Source organism: Eleutherodactylus coqui, chromosome 7, assembly GCF_035609145.1.
Source record: "Eleutherodactylus coqui strain aEleCoq1 chromosome 7, aEleCoq1.hap1, whole genome shotgun sequence".
Taxonomy (NCBI): domain Eukaryota; kingdom Metazoa; phylum Chordata; class Amphibia; order Anura; family Eleutherodactylidae; genus Eleutherodactylus; species Eleutherodactylus coqui.
In genome coordinates this window covers 146,846,634-146,867,867 of record NC_089843.1, presented here as the reverse complement: position 1 = coordinate 146,867,867, position 21,234 = coordinate 146,846,634, and the positions used below count along the sequence as shown (strand labels likewise).

Here is a 21,234-nt window from a genome sequence, read left to right as displayed (position 1 = left end):
GAAGGAATTGTAATGTAGGCAGTGAAGCTACAGCACAGGGATGTGACCTTCACTGACCCGGCCGGAAGGAATTTGAGGAATGCAGCCTTCATAAACAGCTGGGCCCAGCGTGAGGTGACCTGGGCCACTGCCAAAGTATAGATTTTTTTTTTTTTTTAATATAAACAAAAAATCTTCTTAAAAATGAAAGTCTACCAGAAAAGGAGACAATTAGAAAAATTGTAATCCTGTCTTAAGTATACACAGCTTAACTGTAAAACCACACAACATGGGCAGTGCCAGTAGACACATGCCCCGCAAAAATAGAATAAGAGTTGATCAATAAGTTATATGTACAGCATATGTGAAAAATGGTTTTGCTAAAAAACAAGCCCCAAAACTGATAGAGAAATCTTTGGTCACAACGACAGTCTTTGAGAAGCCCTTTATAAAGTAGAATCAAAGTGTGAAAAACACCCATGTAGAATGAAACCAGTTTGCCAGATTGTGATCCAACTTTGCATACAAGATGCAGGTGAAACCTGATGGGCCACGTCACCAAAATGACAGCCATTTTGAATGCCCCCATCTCAGGTTAAACTAAATTTTTCCAATGGGGAGGTAGGTGTGTAAAATATGAATCTGGCAGGGAATTTCACCAGCTCAACAATGTGCTTCATAACTTTATTCGTTCTCATGTTCGCCTGTAATGAAGAAAAATCACTGTGCTATGTGAATGATTGTTGTCTCAAGCAGAATGTATTAAAATCATCCTCATGTCAGGTGAATGAAGCGCACATTACAGCATGTTTCAATGAATGGCACCCAACCAGTCCTCCATTACCCACAGTGCAGTTGACAAACATCTTTCCAAATTCCAAGAAACAGGTTGTGTCACTGATAAACCAAAACCGGTTACTAATAAATCAGCAACCACTGTTCTGTCCTCATTTTGTACTTGTGTTTTTTTTAATGATTAGACACATTTAATGGGAAAATGTTACTTAGGTCATTAGTAGTATTTTCCTGGAACCCCTCCCCCACCCTTTAGGATCCATCGCTTTGCACCCCAACCAATCAGCTAAGAAGGTGTATGCCGTCAGCACTGCAAATAGAGGTCAGGGTGGAAACCTCCGTGCCGACCAATGTCTAGTGGCCAGCCCCTGAAACTGCAGGCATGGCTCTTTTTGAAATCAATGGGAGCCAAGCCTGCAGTTACAAGTGCTGCCCACTATACGGAGGTCTGCGCTGAGGCTTCCACTCTGACCTCTGAGGTGAACGTGGAGACTTCTGCTCCAAAATACAGTGTAGTGGCTGGTGCTTGTAACTGCAGGCACAGCTGCCATTGATTTCAACAAGAGCTGTCCTGGCGGTTAGAAGCACCAGCTACTACACAAAGGTCGGCGCTGAGGCTTCTGAACTCTGTATTTGTGGTGCTGACAGCATGTACCAGCTTAGCTGATCTGTCGGGGTCCTGGCGACAGACCCCAGATAATCAATTGAGGACCTATCCTGATGATAGGTCATCAATAGCATTTCCCTGGAAAACCCCTATTACTTTATTTTAGGTCATACTTTGGAACTTATACAATACACTGCAATATTAGTGTAATGTTAATTAGGGATGAAAAAAAATAAAAAAAAATAGTATTGCACTAATGGGTTATCCATTGCAGGCCTCATGAACTTTTTTAGGCCCTTGGTTGTCATGGCAACCCATCAACATCCGTGCTCCCTCTAAAAATTGTGTGCACTATAAATGAGGGTTAAAGTTATACTTAAGATGTCAGCAAGCCTGGTAACAGTTTTACTCGTCTACAAGATTTGGAATTTCGACCACTAAACCATTTGTTTTAGAACTAATCAGCGATTGGCTCCTTGCATTCACATTGTGTAACAGATGAAGCTGTCTCCCTTCCCTCTAACCACTCTGATGCCGTGGCACTGACAGCAGTATCAGAGGGGTTAATTGGGAAGCATCTTCTAACTATGCATTAATGCAGCTGTGCATGAACAAAGCGCACAGAAAATAAAATGTTCTGAGAGTCTTGCCAATAGTTGAGATATTTAAAAAAAATAAAAACAAAAAACAAAAAACACAAAATTGCACCTTTATAGTTATAGGTTTATTTCTTGTAATGGAAAATGCACATTTATAACATTCCATGTATCTGGACAAATCAGGCCGACTCAGGGTTAGTGCAACATCTATTACTATGTCGATAATCTAATACCATGAAAAGCAACTGCAGGAAGTGAGCAGGCGGCGTGGAATACATGTCAGATATCAGAGATGGCAGTTACTGGCTTCAATGTAATTTTATTGGAGGGACTAGAATATCAATGACATACAAATATTAGACTGGACTGTATATTAGCACCTGATATATTGTCCCAGACTACAAGTAAGGTAGACTCCGCACAGCCGTAATACAAGCATATTAGGGCCTGTAATGCATACAGAATATGCAGACCCCGTTGTACTGTATTAAACTTACATCATTCTAGACTTCTTTGGTGATCGAAGTTTAATTCAGTACAACAGCATGGGGTCTGGATTTGTGGGTGTGACATGGACACTAACAGTCATTAAGGTTGTGTGATATGGCCTTGACCCAGATGTCATGGGACAATATGGTTGGGAAAAATACACTTAGCAATTAGATATAGTAACGGTTCTAGAGAAATATAAAGGCTTCACACAAGGTTGCCGTCTTGGAAACAGTAACATTACTCATCATCTCCGCCGCATACAAGGAGGAGGGTATTCCTGTAGTCTCCAGATGTGTCACCCTGCAAGAAAGGCAGAACTATTATAAGACAGATACAATCTTCAGTGAGTCACACAAGCCACAGCAGAGGTAATCTAGCTGGTCCGCATGAGGTTCACTGCAGCAGATTAAAAAATTATAACAATTGTAGGAGCTTTATTTTCTTAATTTGTACAAGAAATTAATTTGTACAAGCCAGTAACTAGGTTGCACAGCTATATCAAAATCCATATACCTACAGGAAATCTACCCCAAAAATGTTTGTTTTTTCTTTTTATTTGTGTACATCAGGCTCTCTTATTTAAAACTGGAGTGGATATAAAATGTAGTAGCTTTTTACACCAGAACGGCATTATACGTTACCATTCTCTTACAACCCAAACACCCTATTTTAGCCATATCTGCCTACCTCCCTTAAATTTCAGCACAGCCTCTGTAAGTACATGATCATCCAAGTACAGGGTTTTATTTTTTTTAATTGTAAGTAAAAAGGTGCAAAAGTAGATTGGGTCAGGGCAAAAAGAAGTAAACTGGGAGCCAGAGGTTTTAAAATTATGTTTTTTGTAACATGCTTATGCATTAATATGACCCCGTCATGCACAATGTACTTTAAGCAAAATACATCCAGCCCACACAATGTCCAAAATTAGTTTGTGGCATGGGCTTGCAGAGGGATGCACTTTTTTGAAGGGAGGAAATAAACAGCTCCCCCCCACAAGCGTATAAATCGGCCACCGCTTTGATGGCCAGCCGATATACACCATGTTGGGAGAGCTTAAACTGGTGAACAGGCGCACGAAGCAAACATTTGTGTGTCTGTTCAGACGGCATGTGTCCCGGCGCATATACGTAGAGACGACAATGCCGTCAGCCCTTTTCCCTTCCTCCCCATTGCAGGCTCACCGCCGCTCTCCTTCCTGCTCATTCTTTGCAATGGGAGTGGCGGAGCTAAGCACCATCCCACCTTCCATTCATGGCTATGGACAAGGGCCGGGGAGAGGGTGGGAGCTTAGCTCTGCTCACATCCCTCACCTTGTCCACAGCCAGCAACGGGAGGCGGCGGCACGGGCTGGCACTTAACTCAGCCTCCGCCCATTGCAAAGAGCCAGCAGTGGGCTCCCATAGGAGCTCATACATCAGCCAATGTATTCCGACCCAAAAGATATAGTTCCAGGACTATCTTTTGGGCCCGATGTAAAAACACCCAGCACTATATTGACCGGCAGCTTTTACTTATTAGGAATGCGGCCATGTGATCTGATGCATTGGAATCCAATGCATCAGATCAGTGTATATCAGCCGGCCATGATAACAAGCCCTAAGGAAAAGGTGCAATTGGTTTCTTTAATGGGTATAGTTTGTAGAGGATAGAACATGGTTTACTGGAATCAAGGGCATATAACACATGGTCTTTAATTATTGTGGACCAAATCCTTGTCTGGTTTAGATATCGGAAAAGAGATGTATGTCAGATACTTAATAAAAGCACAGTTGGAATTGCTCTTTTAATTTTGTATTTGCTGCTGTTAATACTCATGGTCTAGCAAAAAAAAATTTAAAAAAATTATACACAAAGTTTTCAATAGAATACATATTTTACCTTAATTGCCTGGAGCAGAGATTTTCCATAATTCTTGCGGTACTCCTTCCTTATATCAAGCAAGTCAATTTCACTCCTGGAAGCCATAACTCTAATCAGGGTACAATCATCAGTGCCAGCGCCCTTCACAGGATGAAAAGGAGATAACTGATTAACTGCAAAGTAAAACCAATTTTACGAGACGCATTTTTTAATGCCTGTTCTATTATACATCAATAGGTCTTAGTATAGAAACCTTGCTACAGTTTGAACTCCTTTACACAAAGCAGAACATGGCGATTGGACAGTCAGTGATACACAAAAAAAAAAAAAAAAAAAAAAAAAAAAAACACACTAAGAAGTGGGGTGCAATAGTTAGACGCACCACAAGAAGCAGTTAAACAGCAATTTCGGACTGTTTGCCCCTCGTCAGTGTGCAGTAAGATTCTGGCTTCGCTAGCGAGCGAGTGGCCCATGACATGGGTCAGGAGGGGTATTGTCTCTCCTTGAGGAGAGTACCGACCTTCTCACCTTCTAGGTGCTCTCCTCAAACAGACAATACCCCCTCCTGACTCAAGTCTTCTTACATTTGATGCATCTTATTCCAGGTACTAGTCTCCTTACATCTGAGGCTAACCACGTGGCACATACTGAAATCTATGGCGGGTGAAACCTGATGTCGATTTATGTCATTTACACCAGGTTACTGCGTAAATTATAAAGTGTATTTGACATGCCATGGATGGCACTACTCCCTCCTGCCAGGCCTCGTCCACTTTTTAGGGAAAGAAACCAGAGTGGCAGTAAATGCTGAGAAGTTGCACATTTTGTAGCAGATTCTTGGTGCAAACAGTTTTACGAACTCCTACCATGTGTCAGAAGTTATCATAAACAGAAAATGCAAAAACAATTAAAAATAAAAATTTTTAAAAAAAAAACGCTACTTTAAATGAGCCATCAGCTAAAATGACTGCCCAGACTAAACAGCATTGGGTTACTCTGAGGCAAATCTCAACGGTGTTTGATATACTGAGCATAGAAGACCCTGTATCTCACACTGCTCTTTTGTAGTGGCCCGAAACACCCATTTGTGGCCCCTCCGTTAAATGTCACATCAGGTCTTTAATGAGGATGCACTAGGCAGAGTGTCTTTTCTACTGTTGTGTATTGCACAGCTGCAGCATGTAAGAGGTTAATGTCTGAAAGTGGCTGTGACATGTCCGGAAAACTATCAATATCTGTCTAGTCATGTGATGTTTGTACCCTACAAATGTGAGTGATTGGGGTGTAGTAGGCAGTCTTTCATCTTCTATGGTTGGAGTGGAGTGCTGACCACATGGGGGTACCTTCAACCCTCATGTGGTGCAGTGATGGAAGGAGGTATCCTGAAGTTTCCATGCCAGGAAACGCCTCTGAAGAACGAGTGAAGTGAGGAGTCCACCATGCAGAGCCAGTTTCAAGTACTGAGTGAGTGTCTGTGGAGTGTTCCTAACCCCATCCTCCTCCGGTGTGTTCCCTTTCCAGGAGCGGTACCTTACAGATAACTTGGCCCGTTAGGACTAGCATAGTCCTGTATCTTCTCCCTAAACTCAGTCTGTTTTTCCTACACTAGTGTGTAAAGCTGTACGCTGTAAAGCTTCAAGTAAAGTTCACCAGTCATTGCCCGTTCCCAGTGACAGAGTTAACAAGTTTCAACTGTGTGGACTCTTCATTGAACTGCAAGGTGCGGTGAGAAGGAATGGTGGCGTCACGTGTGACAATCTCAAAACCACAACACTTCTACAGGTAACCACTGTCCCAGCATTGCCTGGAAGAGGCCCAACTGTGACTTGGCCAAAGTTCCGTGTGCCCCTCCAGGGAGGAGTCTGGTAGAGCCACCGTGACAAGTGCCAACTCTACCCCGCCAGCTCCCCAGTGTGGGCCTCATTTCTATGTGTCCGCTGCACTATAATTTTTTTTCTTTGCATTTTAGATTGATATCTATACAATGTGAGGCCACAGGGCTACGTTATGTTTCTAGAGACATTTCCACAGTATTGCTCCCTCCATATTATGGTTAGACATAGTAATCTTCCTATTCCCCATTATTGCTGGGGTTTCAGAGGTTCATAAAGTTTGCTTAATAAAACTTTAGTTAACTACAGAAAACATTATGACTTTAAATGGCCCCTGCAAGCATCAAATACCTAGGAACAATACTAACTTCCTACCCAACTGACCTATATGAAGCAAGCTACACCCCAAAAAAAAAAAAAAAAAAAAAAAAAAAAAAAAACAAACACAACCCACACTTAGGACCCAACTTAATCAACTTAACCTCCCGTGCATTTCATGGATTAGTAGGGAAAAAAATAAAATCTGTTGGCTACCTTCCTGTCTTTGTGAATGCCATAGGTTGGTTATAGTGAAGACAAAAATGCAAATGTGACGTACATTAACCAGTACAATTCATACCTCTTAATGTACAATCCAGTATTGCTTAAATGTAATGGACCTCTAGCAGTTTTCCCCCTCACTCCCCTATATCTCCTCCTCCTACCCCCCCCCTATCTCTATACTCCCTCCCCATATTTGCCCCCTCCACTCAACACCTCCTAAGCTGTTATATTTCAATTGCTTTCAGCTGTGCTAGCTCTGGACAAAAGTTATCTTTATTTGTGGAATGTTAATTAGGTTATGCAATACGTTTCTTTCAGCAAGATGCAAAAGGTTCTTTTCCTTTTGCTATTCTTGTGCTGCATTTAAGCCACAGGGACCTGCATGTCCACTTATGTTGACTGTCTCCCAGGGAAGGGGGTTGGGGGGTTACCTTCCCTGCGATTTGTGTTGTATTTCAATTTTTAAAAAAGTTTTTAATTTATTTTTAAACCAAAGGCGATTTTATCTGTCCATGTTCATATATCTTGCTAGACTATTTTTTGTATGCAAAAAGTTTTTGGGCTCTTTTTAAAATTAAGTGTGTGCAAAGTACATAAGTGTTCTCCTTAGTTTCCCATATTAGCATCGGAACATTTTTTTTTTTTTGGATGCATCCCTTTGGCATATACTACTACATTTGGAGTGCCTGTCCACCTTTTTGTACATTTAGATACAGCAATAAAATGGAAGACTTGACTCAAGTTAACTTACCTTCATTGCATGATACAGTGTATCTGCAAAATATGCAGGAACGCTTCGGACACACTTCACTGAACACAAACAAAGTAGAACAAGTCACTTCAGGTTTGTTATACATCTACTAAAAAACTGTTATATGTAAATCTACGTGTTAGCTTTAGGACTCCCGAATGGAGCTTCCATTGATTTGAGTGTGGAATCTACTGTAGCTCTGCATAACTTCAAACCTAGTGCAATTTCATACAAGTCTGCCAAAAATCATGGTATGTTTCATCATAAGTATGGAGGCATCTTTCCTAAAAGCAATGCTTCTAGAGAAAGATCTCCTTACATATGGAGTCCAATGGAGCTTGTATTGGAGTGCACAGAAGCTGTATGCATAAACACTTAGAGGGATTGTCAAAGCAAACAATTTGTTTTAACTTTTTATAAATGAAACACTATCAGTCCTTCTGTTGAGCAGCATATAATTACCATAGGCACTTGATAGGCAAGTGGAATTTATAGAGTAAACAGCAAGGGACAACAAAACTACAGAGAAGTAGCCAGCTAAGATCTACGTAGAAACCATTGTAATTTGGGGAATTGATACATTTGACACCTGCAAAATCTGTGCCCATACAAGAAAGAAAAGAAAGTAAAAAAAAAAACTGTCATGCTATCCATTGATGGCTGCTTTAAGTCAATGCCTGACCCTTTAAAGGGAATATATCAGCTATATTTTTACTAACTTTACAAATTTGCATTCAGAATATGAACAATGAATATTGTACATTTTAGTATTCTATGAGCTGCAGTGACCATGTAGGCCACTACCTTGCTTGAGCAGCAGTTAGCATTTAGAGAGATGCTTTACAGTAGCCTTAGACTCAATGGACAGGAGATGACTGACTTGTATGGGGGAATTGTTCTAGACATGCTTTGACCATGTAGAGGTAATTGAGCTGGAAGGGGAAAGGTGGTGAGCCGAGCCCCTTTTGCAAATGGTGCATCCTGTGTTATCAATATATAAGGGTTATCTTTTATTGTATTCTTGTTTGCTATAAGAGGATTGTTAAAAAGTTCTCTACAGACAGCAAGTGCCAGACTGTTGCGCCTAGTGGTCAGTGTGAAAACTGCAAGATTTTTTAAGAAAATTTTTAATCATATATAAAAAGGGTAAAGGTTGAATCAGGTTTAGCCCAATCATAATTATTGAGCCTCAACAACTTAGATTTTCCTATGTTAATTATAGGCCATGACTCATAATGATAGGTGTTGGCATAGCTAAGGATTAGCTTCAATTTAGTTTTTTTTTAATGCTGTTTAAAAAGTTTACCTATGGCAAGAAGCAGCTGTTGAAGGTTACCAGAGGTCTCACGCCCAATGCTTTCTTCCATCTGATATCCAGAGATAGTCATGTACTTATCGAACACTGGAAAAAAAAAAAAAAATGATATTTAATGCCACAGATAATTATGCCCTGGAGTCAGATGCCATTGAAGCAAAACAAACTTGACATTTAGCAGTGACGTCTCAGAATTTGCCAGCACTACAACCTCAGGGGCACTTCAAGTAAAATGGACCCAATGAAATCAATAGTTGATTAGGTTGAAGTGATCTTCCCGCTTTAGACATTTATGGCATATGCACAGGATATGCCGTAAATGTCTGAAAAGGTACATGTCTCATCTCTAGGGCCAGTACCGATCTCTGAACAGGAAAACGGTGAGGTGGAACGGGGGATTAATGGAAAGAGGAGAACAGCTTTATCATTCACTTCTATGGGAGACAAGTAAACAGCTGAGCACATGTTATAGGACCCACATCTATGTCCAGACTTGGGATCTGCATCCACCACACATTCATAAACATATCCACATAAGGTGCTAGGGAATTCCTAGTAGAGGTACACAGTGGTGTATTTCCAAACATTTACAGCATATCCACAGGATATGACAAATACTTGATGGGTGTGGGTCCCTCAGCCATCAGCAGAACCAGGGTCCTATGACCCCTGTTCAATTCAGACTGGACCCTCTCCCAATAAGACAAGAGGCAGTGCATTAACGTTTATGGCAGCTGGCCTAAAAGGAGGATAAGGCGTCACAGGCACCAAGTAGATGATGGTCCCAGAGGTAGTAACTACACCAATCAAGCATTTATGTAGATATGCCATAAGTTATGGGTATATACCTTTAAGTTGCAAGTCCCACCTGTTTTAACTCCCATTTTTTAATTTCCTCAATTAAACACACATACCTTTTAAACTTTTGATTTGAGTGTAAGTGAATGAATGGTTGATTATCCAGAATTTAAAAAAAAAAAAAAAAAGGAAGGCCAAAACTACTTTGAAGAACTGTTACTTTCATAAAGGACTTAAATACTGTAAATACTGATTCCTCCTAGCCACATGATGGAAAAATTGTACTATGGGAAACTCATGGAGATTAATATTTACCATCTGTGAAACCACCCAAACTTTCCAAACTACTGGAAACTTTCTGCATAGAAATTAGCATTTTAACTTTCAGAGGCCAGCAGTCTGGCTTTAAACAGAAGTTTAAGTCTGAAATGCTGCACATCGCACACAACCTCCAGGTTAACCAAGTACAGCATAGAAGTGACGGCTCTCAAGGTTTCTGGTTTATATTCAGTGATATTTATAAGCAGTTGTATATAAATATGAAAAAAAAAAAAAAACACTACTAAGTTAGCTGGGTTGTGCTTTATGTGTAGCTGTAAGGCTGCCTGTCCACGGGCGATTGTTCATTGTGTTACCTGTGTCGATAATCCGTCTGTGGGTAAGGCAGTGAACACGTTCCATAGCATTGCTACGGAAAGCACAGCCACGGTGTCCACGAGCCGACAATCCTAGCGATTCTCCACTTGCAGGATTTAAATTGCAGCATGCCGTGATTCTCCGCAGTGAGCCCATCTGTCAGATAGGCTCACCACAGAGAACCGACAGCGGTTCCCCCGGCGGAATATCGCTGGCAATATTCCGCAACGGCCGTGAACAGGGGGACTAATGCCAAGCAGATAGTTGTACTTTTAAAAGCAGTCTCAATTTCATAATCGTTTTTACTACCATCCAAGTTTATCATAGCATCAACTAAGGAAAACAAAAATCTTCTGAGAGCACCTCCATCATACAGAGGAATTCTTCCCCATGAGCATTCAGCGGCACATCCATACACTAGATTTTAGCCTGATGACCATCAACGCCTTTTGACATGATCGATCGTAACTTAAGTCAGCGGTATAAAAGTAGACATGCCGTGTTATATCTATTCAGCATTTGTCTTGTGCAGTTAACACTTCCTTAGCCACCAGTTGACTTTTCAGGAGGACATTAGACCATGGATTGACAATTGATTTGTCGCTTACACTTTTAGGGCCCCATGATTTCACCGCGTATTACGTGTGTGTACATCGCATGCATAAATCTACGGTGAATGGAGTCAATGAGTGCACTGATTTTTATTGATCCATTCACATTAGCGTGTAATCTGTGCATGGGGGAAAAAAAAGTTCTATTTCAACGCGTATAAGGCACGTGCAGCCTTATTGTTCTTTATGGATGGCATATTCAATGCTAAAAGGCAAAATACTTGACAAAGACCGCATAGGTCGAAACATTGCATGTCTGTTGGATACCATGGAGTTACAATAAAAAAAAAAAAAAAAAAAAACCGCTCAAATTCTTTGATATAACCATATGACTTGGATACGAATTCCTGAGTGCTGCACACCTATCTTTATTGTTGGATTGCATATTCAACTCTGTCCATACAAAATGCATTGCATACACAGCACTCCTATGAGACAGAGCGGGGAATTTAAAAAAAAGTGTCACTTCGCATGTCCATGTGCATGAGATTCACACGCAGTGCACAATCGCATAAGTGCACAAGGATAGGCATTTCTCACAGCATTTTATGCATACAGCCATGGAAATGAGCCCTAATGAAAACCTTCAAACACCACGAATGACAAAGTGGTCTGAATGGCGTTCATATTCGTGCGAGTTGTGTTTTTTTTTGCAAAGCACGAAACTCATGTGAGATTCTCGCCCATGTCAATAAGCCCTTAGGGTGAAGAGTCCGCATCCACAGTCATTCATACAGATTGGGATATCTGTCCAAGCTGCTAAGTTTACACTCAGCCATATAGAATTTGTTTTATAGAAACTAGAACTGTGCACCCCTCTAATACTAGAGAAACAAGTCTTGTTGCTAAATAGTTTTTAATTCAGGTCTGCTCAATGAAAGCACAGAGCTGCCACATCTCAGCAGACTTGAATCATAAGAGAGATTAGAGATATATATGGCGGTTTACCTTTTCTTAAGTGGGCAATGCTGCGTGTGCCCAATATCGTGATGAACTTTTCTTCATCTGTGCCCCACTTAAGCTCACCAGCTTTAAATAAAACCTGGCAGAAAGGATTAAAATTAGAGTTTATCGGGTAGAAAAAAAAAAAAAAAAAAAAAAAAAAGAAAGAAAAACAAACAAGTAACTTCAGCGAATGACCGCAAAATCCATGTAAAGATGCGTTTAGATGAACGATTAATGTTAAGAAAATCCTTAACTCGATCGCTAATCATTTGGTTTAGATACTAATCGTTCATACATGGTACCAGTGAATGAAGACCGAACAGTTTAGGGAGGGAACTACTTATCTGCCTGTATAAAGAGGCCACACAAGCGAACTCTGACAAATAGTTACGTGTAAAAGCATCTTTAGACCCTTTATCATTCGATCACACCTACCTGGGCATCCTCCTCAACAAGAGCGTCATTCACTTTGGAGTCAGGGTCTCTGTTGGCCTGAAAGAGTATATACAGATCATATATAGGTTTGATTACATGTAATGAAATATCAGGTGATGCAACTACAAGAGCTTGTATGATAGCAGAAAACTATGAAAGGTCTCTTCTAAAATGGAGAGTATCTTTGAGTACACGTCCCCCTCTTTTTTTTGATGGGTTTGTTATATTACCTTTGGATTTTGGATGTCATTACGTCTCATGTTAGAGGAAAAAAAGCAAACAACCTTCCAGTCAAGTACTCAATTGATATACAAGCCAGGCTCCCCTCTTCATATCCTCCTCCTACTTGACATTGTGACTATTCATTAACATCCAGACATCTTTCCTACCTTCAAACATGCCGTCAAAGCAATTACTAAAAATGTACACTCGTAAACTGTCATGTGCTGCTAACTACTGACCCAGCTTTAAATCTCGCTATCTCCAAACTTGTGGAAAGCATAGTGGAATGTCTGGGATGATTCAGTGAATCCTGCATTGAGTAGGGGGTTAGACCAGATGATCCTGAAGGTACTCTACCATCCTAGGATTCATCTAAATCGCCACTCTGCAAATTCTTCTTGATGCCTTACAATCAGGTCGTCACTCTACAGAGTAAACAGCCCTTACAGAGAAAAATGGGGGGGGGGGGGGGGAATCCTATTCTAGTTTAATTTGCAGACCAGAATTGTGCATGCAATGTGCATTGCCCATGTGTATTGACAGCACAGACTCTCCTGCAGCCTCAAGTAATGGGGAGACAGAGGATAATAAGTCTTTACTTGTATAGCGCCAACTTATTCCGCACCGCTTTGAAGCATAGGAAAGCTCAATAAGTGTGGGATGGGGTGGTACAGGAGAGGTGGTGCAGGGTCCCAGACTATTCCAGAGTAGGCACCATAGCTAAACTATAGTAACAGATCTGCCCCAACAGAAATAAAAGCAGCCAAGAAGAAAGATTCCTAATAATGCATGTCTCAGTCTACTGCTTATTTGTAACAGTGAAACAAAGCCTGCTACTGTATGTGAGTTTTGCTCCCTTTGGCTCCTGTGTCTAGAAGCAGGAGAACAAATTTAAAACAGTTCAACTTATTTTCTATAGGAACAGTACATTTGCATTAACTTGATTTATTGAAAACCAGTCACAAGGACATGTATACAAAAAAAAAAAAAAAATGAATCAAAGATGTAGTTATCCCACGTGTCGAGGACGTGAAAAACAGGGGGTTTTTTTCTAATAGGAAAGGCTCCAGAAAGGAAACTAAAATTTGCTTATCGGCAAAATGCAAATTTTCAATGATTTGTTCACATCTAGTAACAACTATAAACAAAAAAAAGGGAACAAAAATAAAACAAAGCTTAAGAACCAACCTGCAGAAGAACCACCAACATTCTTTGAAAGAAACCAGATGTATCTCCAGTGATGTTGTCTTCCAGGTCACGTCCATACTCTACAGTGATATAAAACATTATAAGGTTTACATAGCTGGCATGGGTACGTTTTAGAATGCATTGATTAGGTGAATGGTACATCCTTCTCCAACCATTGTATCCATCAGTATTGCAATACAGATGTGATCTTTGTGCACAGCATTTTATACCTTGCCATCTGTAATACCCTTGTACTTTGCCACAATCTCAGCTCCATAGCCCCTCCCTGTTTTAATCACAACTTTGTATACAAAACCAATCGAATGAAATCCCTTGATTTGCAGCCATCCTACACATATATACCGCATCTACCCTTTAGTTACTGATTATCCAGCATCACATGATCTTTGGACAGAGAATATGCTGGTCCACGGAAGCGAACACGCGGACACACACACACACGTTTTTTGTTTTTTTTTAAAAAGAGTTTGAGACAAGATTTTATAGTTGCTGCAAAAACCACAAATATGCTGTGAAAGTTTGACAAATACCTTCACCGTAGACTTTTTTGAGGTGATTCATTTCAGCTTGATTTTTTGAAGCAAGAATTTGAATAAGTACCTTCTCATCAGTGCCGGCACCCTGGAAAACATAGAAGCAGTGTAAGGCTGACATATGTCCAACCATTTCAGCCCCTTATCCCCCCAATGTTGACCCAGAGGAAGAGAATTTTGGGTATCTTCACAGGTGTCTGCTGCGGGCTTTCTGCAGCAGAAAACCTGCAGCCAATTCACTGTAAATCAGCTGTGGCCGCAGTTTGTCTTGCAAGTCTGCCATGGATTTTAACTAGAGATGAGCGAACGTACTCGGATAGGCACTACTCGTCCGAGTAATGTGCCTTATCCGAGTACTGCTGTGTGCGTGCTCAAAGATTCGGGGCGCTCCGCTGCTGACAGGTGAGTCGGAGCGGGGAGCGGGGAGCGGGGCAGAGCGGCCGGGAGAGAAAGATCTCCCCTCCGTTCCTCCCCGCTCTCCCAGCTCCGCAGCGCGTCCCGAATCTTTGAGCACGAACACAACGGTACTCGGATAAGGCACATTACTCGGACGAGTAGTGCCTATCCGAGTACGTTCGCTCATCTCTAATTTTAACCCTTTATTTCTAGGTTTGAATTCTACAGGAAATTTTTTTTTTTTTTTTTTAAACGCACATTTAGAATCTGCAGAGTTTTTAAAAAACACTGTGGATTAGTTTAAAGAAAACTTGATGTAACATCTTTAAAATCTCCATGTAGCTTGTACTTTAAATACTGAGAAATTCTGCAGAATTTGCTGTGAAGATTCCGAACGCGTGTCAAGACGGCCTAAGAGTACTTTCATACAGAAGCTATATCCACTGTAGATTATGTTTTACATGCAGATCTGTCACACATTTTGGTGTTGATTGTTACCCTTGAAGAGGAGAAATCCACAGTTAAAATCTACAGCATAAACTGACAATGTGAATTCAAAATCCACACTGCAGGTTACTTTCCACAGCAAACTACTTACCTTGAGAGCGTGTCTGAGTTCATATGCATCATATAGACTGGCAGGAGTCATTAGAGCAATTATGACCTTCTCAAGCTTACTAGTCAGTTCGGACTTCAGGTCGTCCACGAGATCCTGTTGTATTTTGAACAAGATTTAGTTGAAATCATGTAAAACCTGCACAAGAGGTATAAGCGATGATGAAGCACAGACATCTGAAGGACCCAGCATCATAGGTCTCCAGACTTTGCACCCAATCCACTAAAGGAACTTGCCCTGAGACTAGGTACCCAGATTTTCTACCATGGACAATCCACAGCTTATATGTGCATGTTGACACAGAACAACAGCAGACTTCCCCACTTCAACTAATTGGCTGATAGCTGCCGCAAATCTGCATCAAAATCTATTGTGCATGAATGCACCCCGAGAGAGGAGGCTCTCCATGCATTTCATAGAGGTTCACCTTTTAAGCAGCAATTAGGCATTGAATTAGTTTCTTGCATGCATGTTCTAAGCTCCACAGTAAAAAGACATCCCCTAGTCATTGCAAGAATGCACAATTGGCATTTTAATTGCCAGTATTCAATTAACATGAGAGGTCACCCAAGATGGCGATGCAGATTGTAAAACATGGCAGATCTGCAGTTCTGAGCTACACAAGCTCAGCATGAAAAAGGGAACACAAAATTGTCACGATATCTGAAGAAAGCTGGTATAAGGGTATTCATATTACCACCCAAATGTGTACTATGGCAAAAATCCACTAAAGCATATAAGGATTACAGTATTAATTTTCTACACAGCAAATACAACAATGTCCATCTTACCCTGCCAAATGAGGTCTTAAAGGAACCACTAATCTGCTGACGCTGAGCATTGCTTCTTGCTGTAAGAATCTTTATAATAGTGTCTTCATCAGTACCTGAGATTTAAGGGGAACAAGTTACAATAGAAGTATTGGGGATTAGAGGGGGGACTAAAGTGGTCTCTGAGGCTTTTTATGCCATGTGAATAGAGACTAGCCAGGAGCAGGAATTGAGCTCCCGCCCCCTCTCCACCCCTCTGCACTATTTGCAATGAAAGGAGGCGGGACAGGGCCAGGGCCAAGTTCTAAAAATTAGCCCCACCCCCGTCCCGCCTCTCCCCATTGCAAATAGGGCAGAGGGGGGGGCGGGAGCTCAGTTCCTGCTCCTGGCTCTTCCATCCCCCCCCCCCCCCCCTGCAGATGAGGACGACGTATATCGGCTTGGCGTGAAAACCGAGCAGATATACGTTCGTGTGAATCCAGCCTAAGGCTGGGTTCACACGGGCGGATTCGACAGAAATCTCGCGGTTTGGCCACAGCAAAAAAAGCAAGATTTCTGCCGGGAGAAGCACCGCTTCAAAACCCGCAGCACTTAGCCGCGGGTTTTGAAGCGGCCCGGCCGCTCGCTCTTCCGCAGCATTTGCTGCCCCATGTGGACGAGATTTCTGAGAAATCTCGTCCACATGGCTGGCTAATCCCGAGATTAGTGGCCGCAGGCGGATTTGCCGCGGTGAAATTCCAGACGGAATTTCCATGGCAAATCCGCCCCGTGTGAACCCAGCCTTAGCGTTGAGGTGCAAAAAAAAAAGAAGAAACTCAAGACCAAAAAACAAGACCACACCACGAGCAAAAGGTCAGATTAATTACTATATAGCAAGTGTGGAAAAGGCCAAAGTTATGAGGAGACACATATTGGTTATTCAAAAGGTATAGTTCTATATGCAAGTTTTCAAGGCTTCTTAATGCCTCAGACTTAAAGAAAAAACTTGCATATATAATAGGTCATTCAATTAAAAAGTCACGTCTCTAATACAACAGTACATCACACATTTTTCTTGCTAGCACTTTATCACACCATTTTTACTCTACTGCATAGTACAGTATATGAACCTACCCATTCCTTTCATAGCCTTGCGCAGAGCTTCTGCATCCTCATTGGCGTTGAAGCCACTGAAATCTCTTATGGTTCCTCTTGTATACTAAAAGAAAAAATATAATTACCAGATGATTTCTACAAAGTTATTTTAACTCTTGACTTTCTGCCAGTTATGGCAACATGCAAGTCACAACGTGACCAAGTTGACCATTAGATGGAGAGATTTCAGGGCTACATAGTGATCTTTGGGTCACACACTATTTTTAGCAATACAAGATTGTAGACAGCATGCACATTCATGCTTGCACAACAGGTATGCATAAAAGTCTGATCAAGACAAGACATCATAACTTCAGTTCCAGATCAGAGGAGAACGCATTCTCTTACTACATAAAACTAAAGTATGGTAGGTTTACAAAAAATTCTGCATTGCAGATATGGACATGAAAGCTACAGATGTTTATGGGCTCTGACACAATTTCCCAGAGTACATAATAGAAAATGTTATTTTCTGTCACAAATCATACATATCAGAAAGTGGAGTATGGGGCATTATCTTCTTAAGGTCCATTTCATACGAGTGCGTTTTGGGCATATTTCTGCATTCCCAGTATAGATGTTGAAGGAGCTGATACACCGAGTAAAGTTAAAAAATATATATAGTTTGTTGGGTGAAATTTAACGAACAATTGTCATCAACTGGAAACGTTATCCAGGTTTGAAACTATTCTGGTAAATCATACGGCAGATTCTTTTGTCCACAAATAAGGTCTTTAAAGAACATTAGTTTGCCTTTCACCTCATGTCTGAACATATATGGCCCAACTGAACAAGTTTAACAGTCAATATGGACATTATGAACTAAAACGTGTATGCTTGAATCTGAAATAATCCTTCAGACGGTCATTTGTTCAACCATTGATCAACCCTTAACCACATCAAAGTGGTTGTCCCAGAAAACTAAAAAATCTCCAGCGGTCTCATTGAAATGAATGGATCAGCGTTGCCCTCCAGCGTGTTGTGATTCTATACTTCTGTGGGTAGGGATTTACTAGCCCTCATGGGATAACTAAGAGTGAGGTAATTACTCAAAAACACGCAGGCATAGAACCTAGACATGGAAACCGGCTTTTAATTTCACCATATAGAAGATTTGATCATAAAAGAAATCCTTTTATTTCCATATATAGTACAACCTTGAAAGGCATTACCTGTACTAGTTTACCATAACAAGGCTTAGCCTGGTCTTACGAACTAAAGCCAAAAAGGTTCAATCTCGGTTCCATCAGACCAGAGAATCTGGTTTCTGTTTGATAGTCCTTTACAAAAAAAAAACCCAAACAGGTGGGTTTTCATGTGCCTTTTATGGAGAAGAGGCTTCGATCTGGCCACTTTGCCATTAGTTCCAGATTGGTGAGGTGGAATGCTGGGTGAGGGTTGGCCTTCTGGAGGTTTCTTCCATCGGCACACAGGGTTTTTGGAGCCCAGCCAGAGTGACCATTAGGTTCTTGGTCATATATCTCAAGGCCCTTCTCCCCTAATAACTTAGTTTGGTGGGTTGGCCAGCTCTAAGAAGAGTTGTGGTTGTTCCAAGCTTCTTCTATTTAAGAATTTTGGAGGCCACTGTGACTCTTGGGAACTTTGTGTAGTAGAATTTTTTTTTTGTGCTGCCTTCTTCAGATCTGTGCCTCCACACAATCCAGTCTGAGCTCTACAGGCAGCTCTTGCCTCCTCGTGGCTTGGTTTTGAATGCATGTCCCTTTTTGACCTTGGATATAGATTTTCAATAATGCACTTATGATCTTGCTCCATAGACTGAATGTTTCCCAACTGTATCTGAGAGCCCAGTCTGCATATCATGTCGTCATATGGTGCAGTCAGCACAAAAAAAAAAAATCATTGAAGATAGAAGTTTTATCTATAATTTTATTTTATGTTTTCTAATATTTAAATTAAAAGCATTCCCATATGGACGGAAAAGTGGATCTGTCAATCAACCATAGATTTTCCCTTTGGGAGGGGAGTATGCTCTAACCATCTCAGCTTCATAATAGTCTACCATTCCTGCTCTGTAGAAACCACTTCTCAGCAGTTGTCTCGTTATCACAGGCAGGATTACCCAATGTCAGATACCACATATATAGATCCATCATGCGCAATAGGTTATGGTCATGGCTTACCTCCTCCCCCTCCCTGCACATGTCACAGAGCATGCCTAGAACACTCTACTGTAGAAGTCTGCATATCATCTCTAGACTACAGGTGTATGGTCCATTTGGCTAAAATAAGCCTGAATGCTGTTAACAGATTTGTAGCTGATCAGGCAATATGGCCGCTTCCGATAAGGATGAACAGAAAATGTGAAATCTAAAACTTAGAAAATAAAATCAGTATTTAAGAAGTGTCAGTATGTGGTTTTGATTTAGAAAAAAGGCAAACATACATTGGAATGAACTAAACATAGGTTTCACATCTTTCAATCTGAGGAAGACAACAGTTCTGAGAAAGGTCTAATACAGAAAGAACTAAGGGAGTGGATCGGCTTTCTTAGACCATTGGCTTTTTCTTATAACTACAGCTACCTTCAGGGTGAGGAGATTGAAAGCAGAAGAATATAAGAAATTAGGTTACTTGTCCAATACAAATAGCATACTACAGCTATAACTATAATATTGTGAGGCTGGCACATAGTAATTTCAACACAGACAGTCCCGCCTGCCTCCGGCTCCAGCAAACATTTTGCAGTTGATTGCATCACCACTAACCGGATCCACTCTGCAAAACTGAAAAAGGAAGCTCCAGGCTCAAAGCAGTTGTGAAAGCAGTCATTAGGAAACATTGTAGGGCAAGGTCATTTGTCATGGGTGGAACCCAAATATGACACTAAGATTGCAAGTTTCTGATAAGGCCTAATGGCACATACAGTAATAGACAATCTGATAAGTGTCATCTTTGTATCAAAGCAAGGATTATGGCTCACCCTTGAGGGAACACTGTTAAACCACAGAAGTAAATAAGAAAATGGAGTTCTAAGAGCTCATTTCTTAAAATCTAAATTACTGGAAAATAGAGACAAAGTAAACATCACTAAGTGGCTGGAGAGAGGTCCTCATTGTACCTTATACTTCTGATGCAGAGTCAGCCTTTCAATAGCAAAGTCTCCATGATTCTAGTTTTTTTTATCCGCCTTCTCAGCCATTAGTGCCATTTATAATTCTAGCATAGATTTTACCCATTTTGTATTTTAATATCATTGTCTTTGAGAGATCCTTAGGTGAGGCACATGGGCAAATTTGCAGGCCATACAACATAGATAATTATGCAGAGGTACAAAGTTGAATGGGCGCCCTAATTTCATGAAAAAAAAAATACACTAGCTGATACCTGGCTTTGCCCAAGTTAATTTAAGACAGGTGTTCACACAGAAAATTTTATGAAGTCAAGGTTACTTTAGAGGAACCAAGGAATATTTATACACAGAGGAGCGTTAGATTCTCCTCAATCTGTGTGTACTGATGTCCCACTGCAGAGTGTGCCACCCCTCCCATTCTCCTTATTTAGGACCTAAAGAATGGTCATGCCAATTTTCACACTTGCACGACACTGAGAAGTTAAATTACATAGTGGGTGCACTTACTTTTGCAATTGGCATTGAATAATTGAGTTGTGACCCCTTTACTTTTCCTATTTAGGACCTTACTTAGTGTTTCGGGCCTAAAAAAACGCTCCTGCCAAATTTCATGTTTGTAAGACACCGAAAAGTTAGAGAATTAGATTCGGTACATTACACAGGGGTGCCAATACTTTTACACTTAGCATTGAATAAATAGAGTTGTGACCCCTTTACTTTTCCTATTTAGGACCTAAAGAATGGTCATGCCAAACTTCATGTTTTTATGACACTGGGAAGTTAGAGAATTAGTGGCCAGTCAATCAGTACACACACACACACTTTCCCTTGAAGCATTGGCCCACCAACAGGTTTGTATTATAAACACAATAGGACTATGCTACCATTTAGGATCAATGCACAGTAATCCCTTAACCCCTTAGTGACCAAGCCTATTTGCACCTTAAAGGGGTTGTCTCACGAAAGCAAGTGGGGTTAAGTACTTCTGTATGGCCATATTAATGCACTTTGTAATATACATTGTGCATTAAATATGAGCCATACAGAAGTTATTCACTTACCTTC

At 40.9% G+C, this 21,234-nt stretch overlaps 1 protein-coding gene across 2 annotated transcripts in view; it reads right to left on the bottom strand.

Annotated features, from left to right (window-relative positions):
• Positions 1 to 2,083: 2,083 nt before the first annotated feature.
• The window catches only part of ANXA5 (annexin A5), a 30,659-nt gene continuing 11,508 nt past the window's right edge, over positions 2,084 to 21,234 (bottom strand). For both annotated transcript variants that reach the window (XM_066573804.1, XM_066573805.1), the window contains exons 3-13: positions 17,058 to 17,142; positions 15,966 to 16,060; positions 15,157 to 15,270; positions 14,160 to 14,250; positions 13,609 to 13,688; positions 12,199 to 12,255; positions 11,767 to 11,860; positions 8,765 to 8,860; positions 7,459 to 7,517; positions 4,351 to 4,473; positions 2,084 to 2,772 (exon numbers count right to left, since the gene is read on the bottom strand). In XM_066573804.1, coding sequence (XP_066429901.1) covers positions 2,710 to 2,772; positions 4,351 to 4,473; positions 7,459 to 7,517; positions 8,765 to 8,860; positions 11,767 to 11,860; positions 12,199 to 12,255; positions 13,609 to 13,688; positions 14,160 to 14,250; positions 15,157 to 15,270; positions 15,966 to 16,060; positions 17,058 to 17,142 — 957 coding nt within the window. In that variant the 3' untranslated portion in view covers positions 2,084 to 2,709. The remainder of the gene's footprint in view (positions 2,773 to 4,350; positions 4,474 to 7,458; positions 7,518 to 8,764; positions 8,861 to 11,766; positions 11,861 to 12,198; positions 12,256 to 13,608; positions 13,689 to 14,159; positions 14,251 to 15,156; positions 15,271 to 15,965; positions 16,061 to 17,057; positions 17,143 to 21,234) is intronic.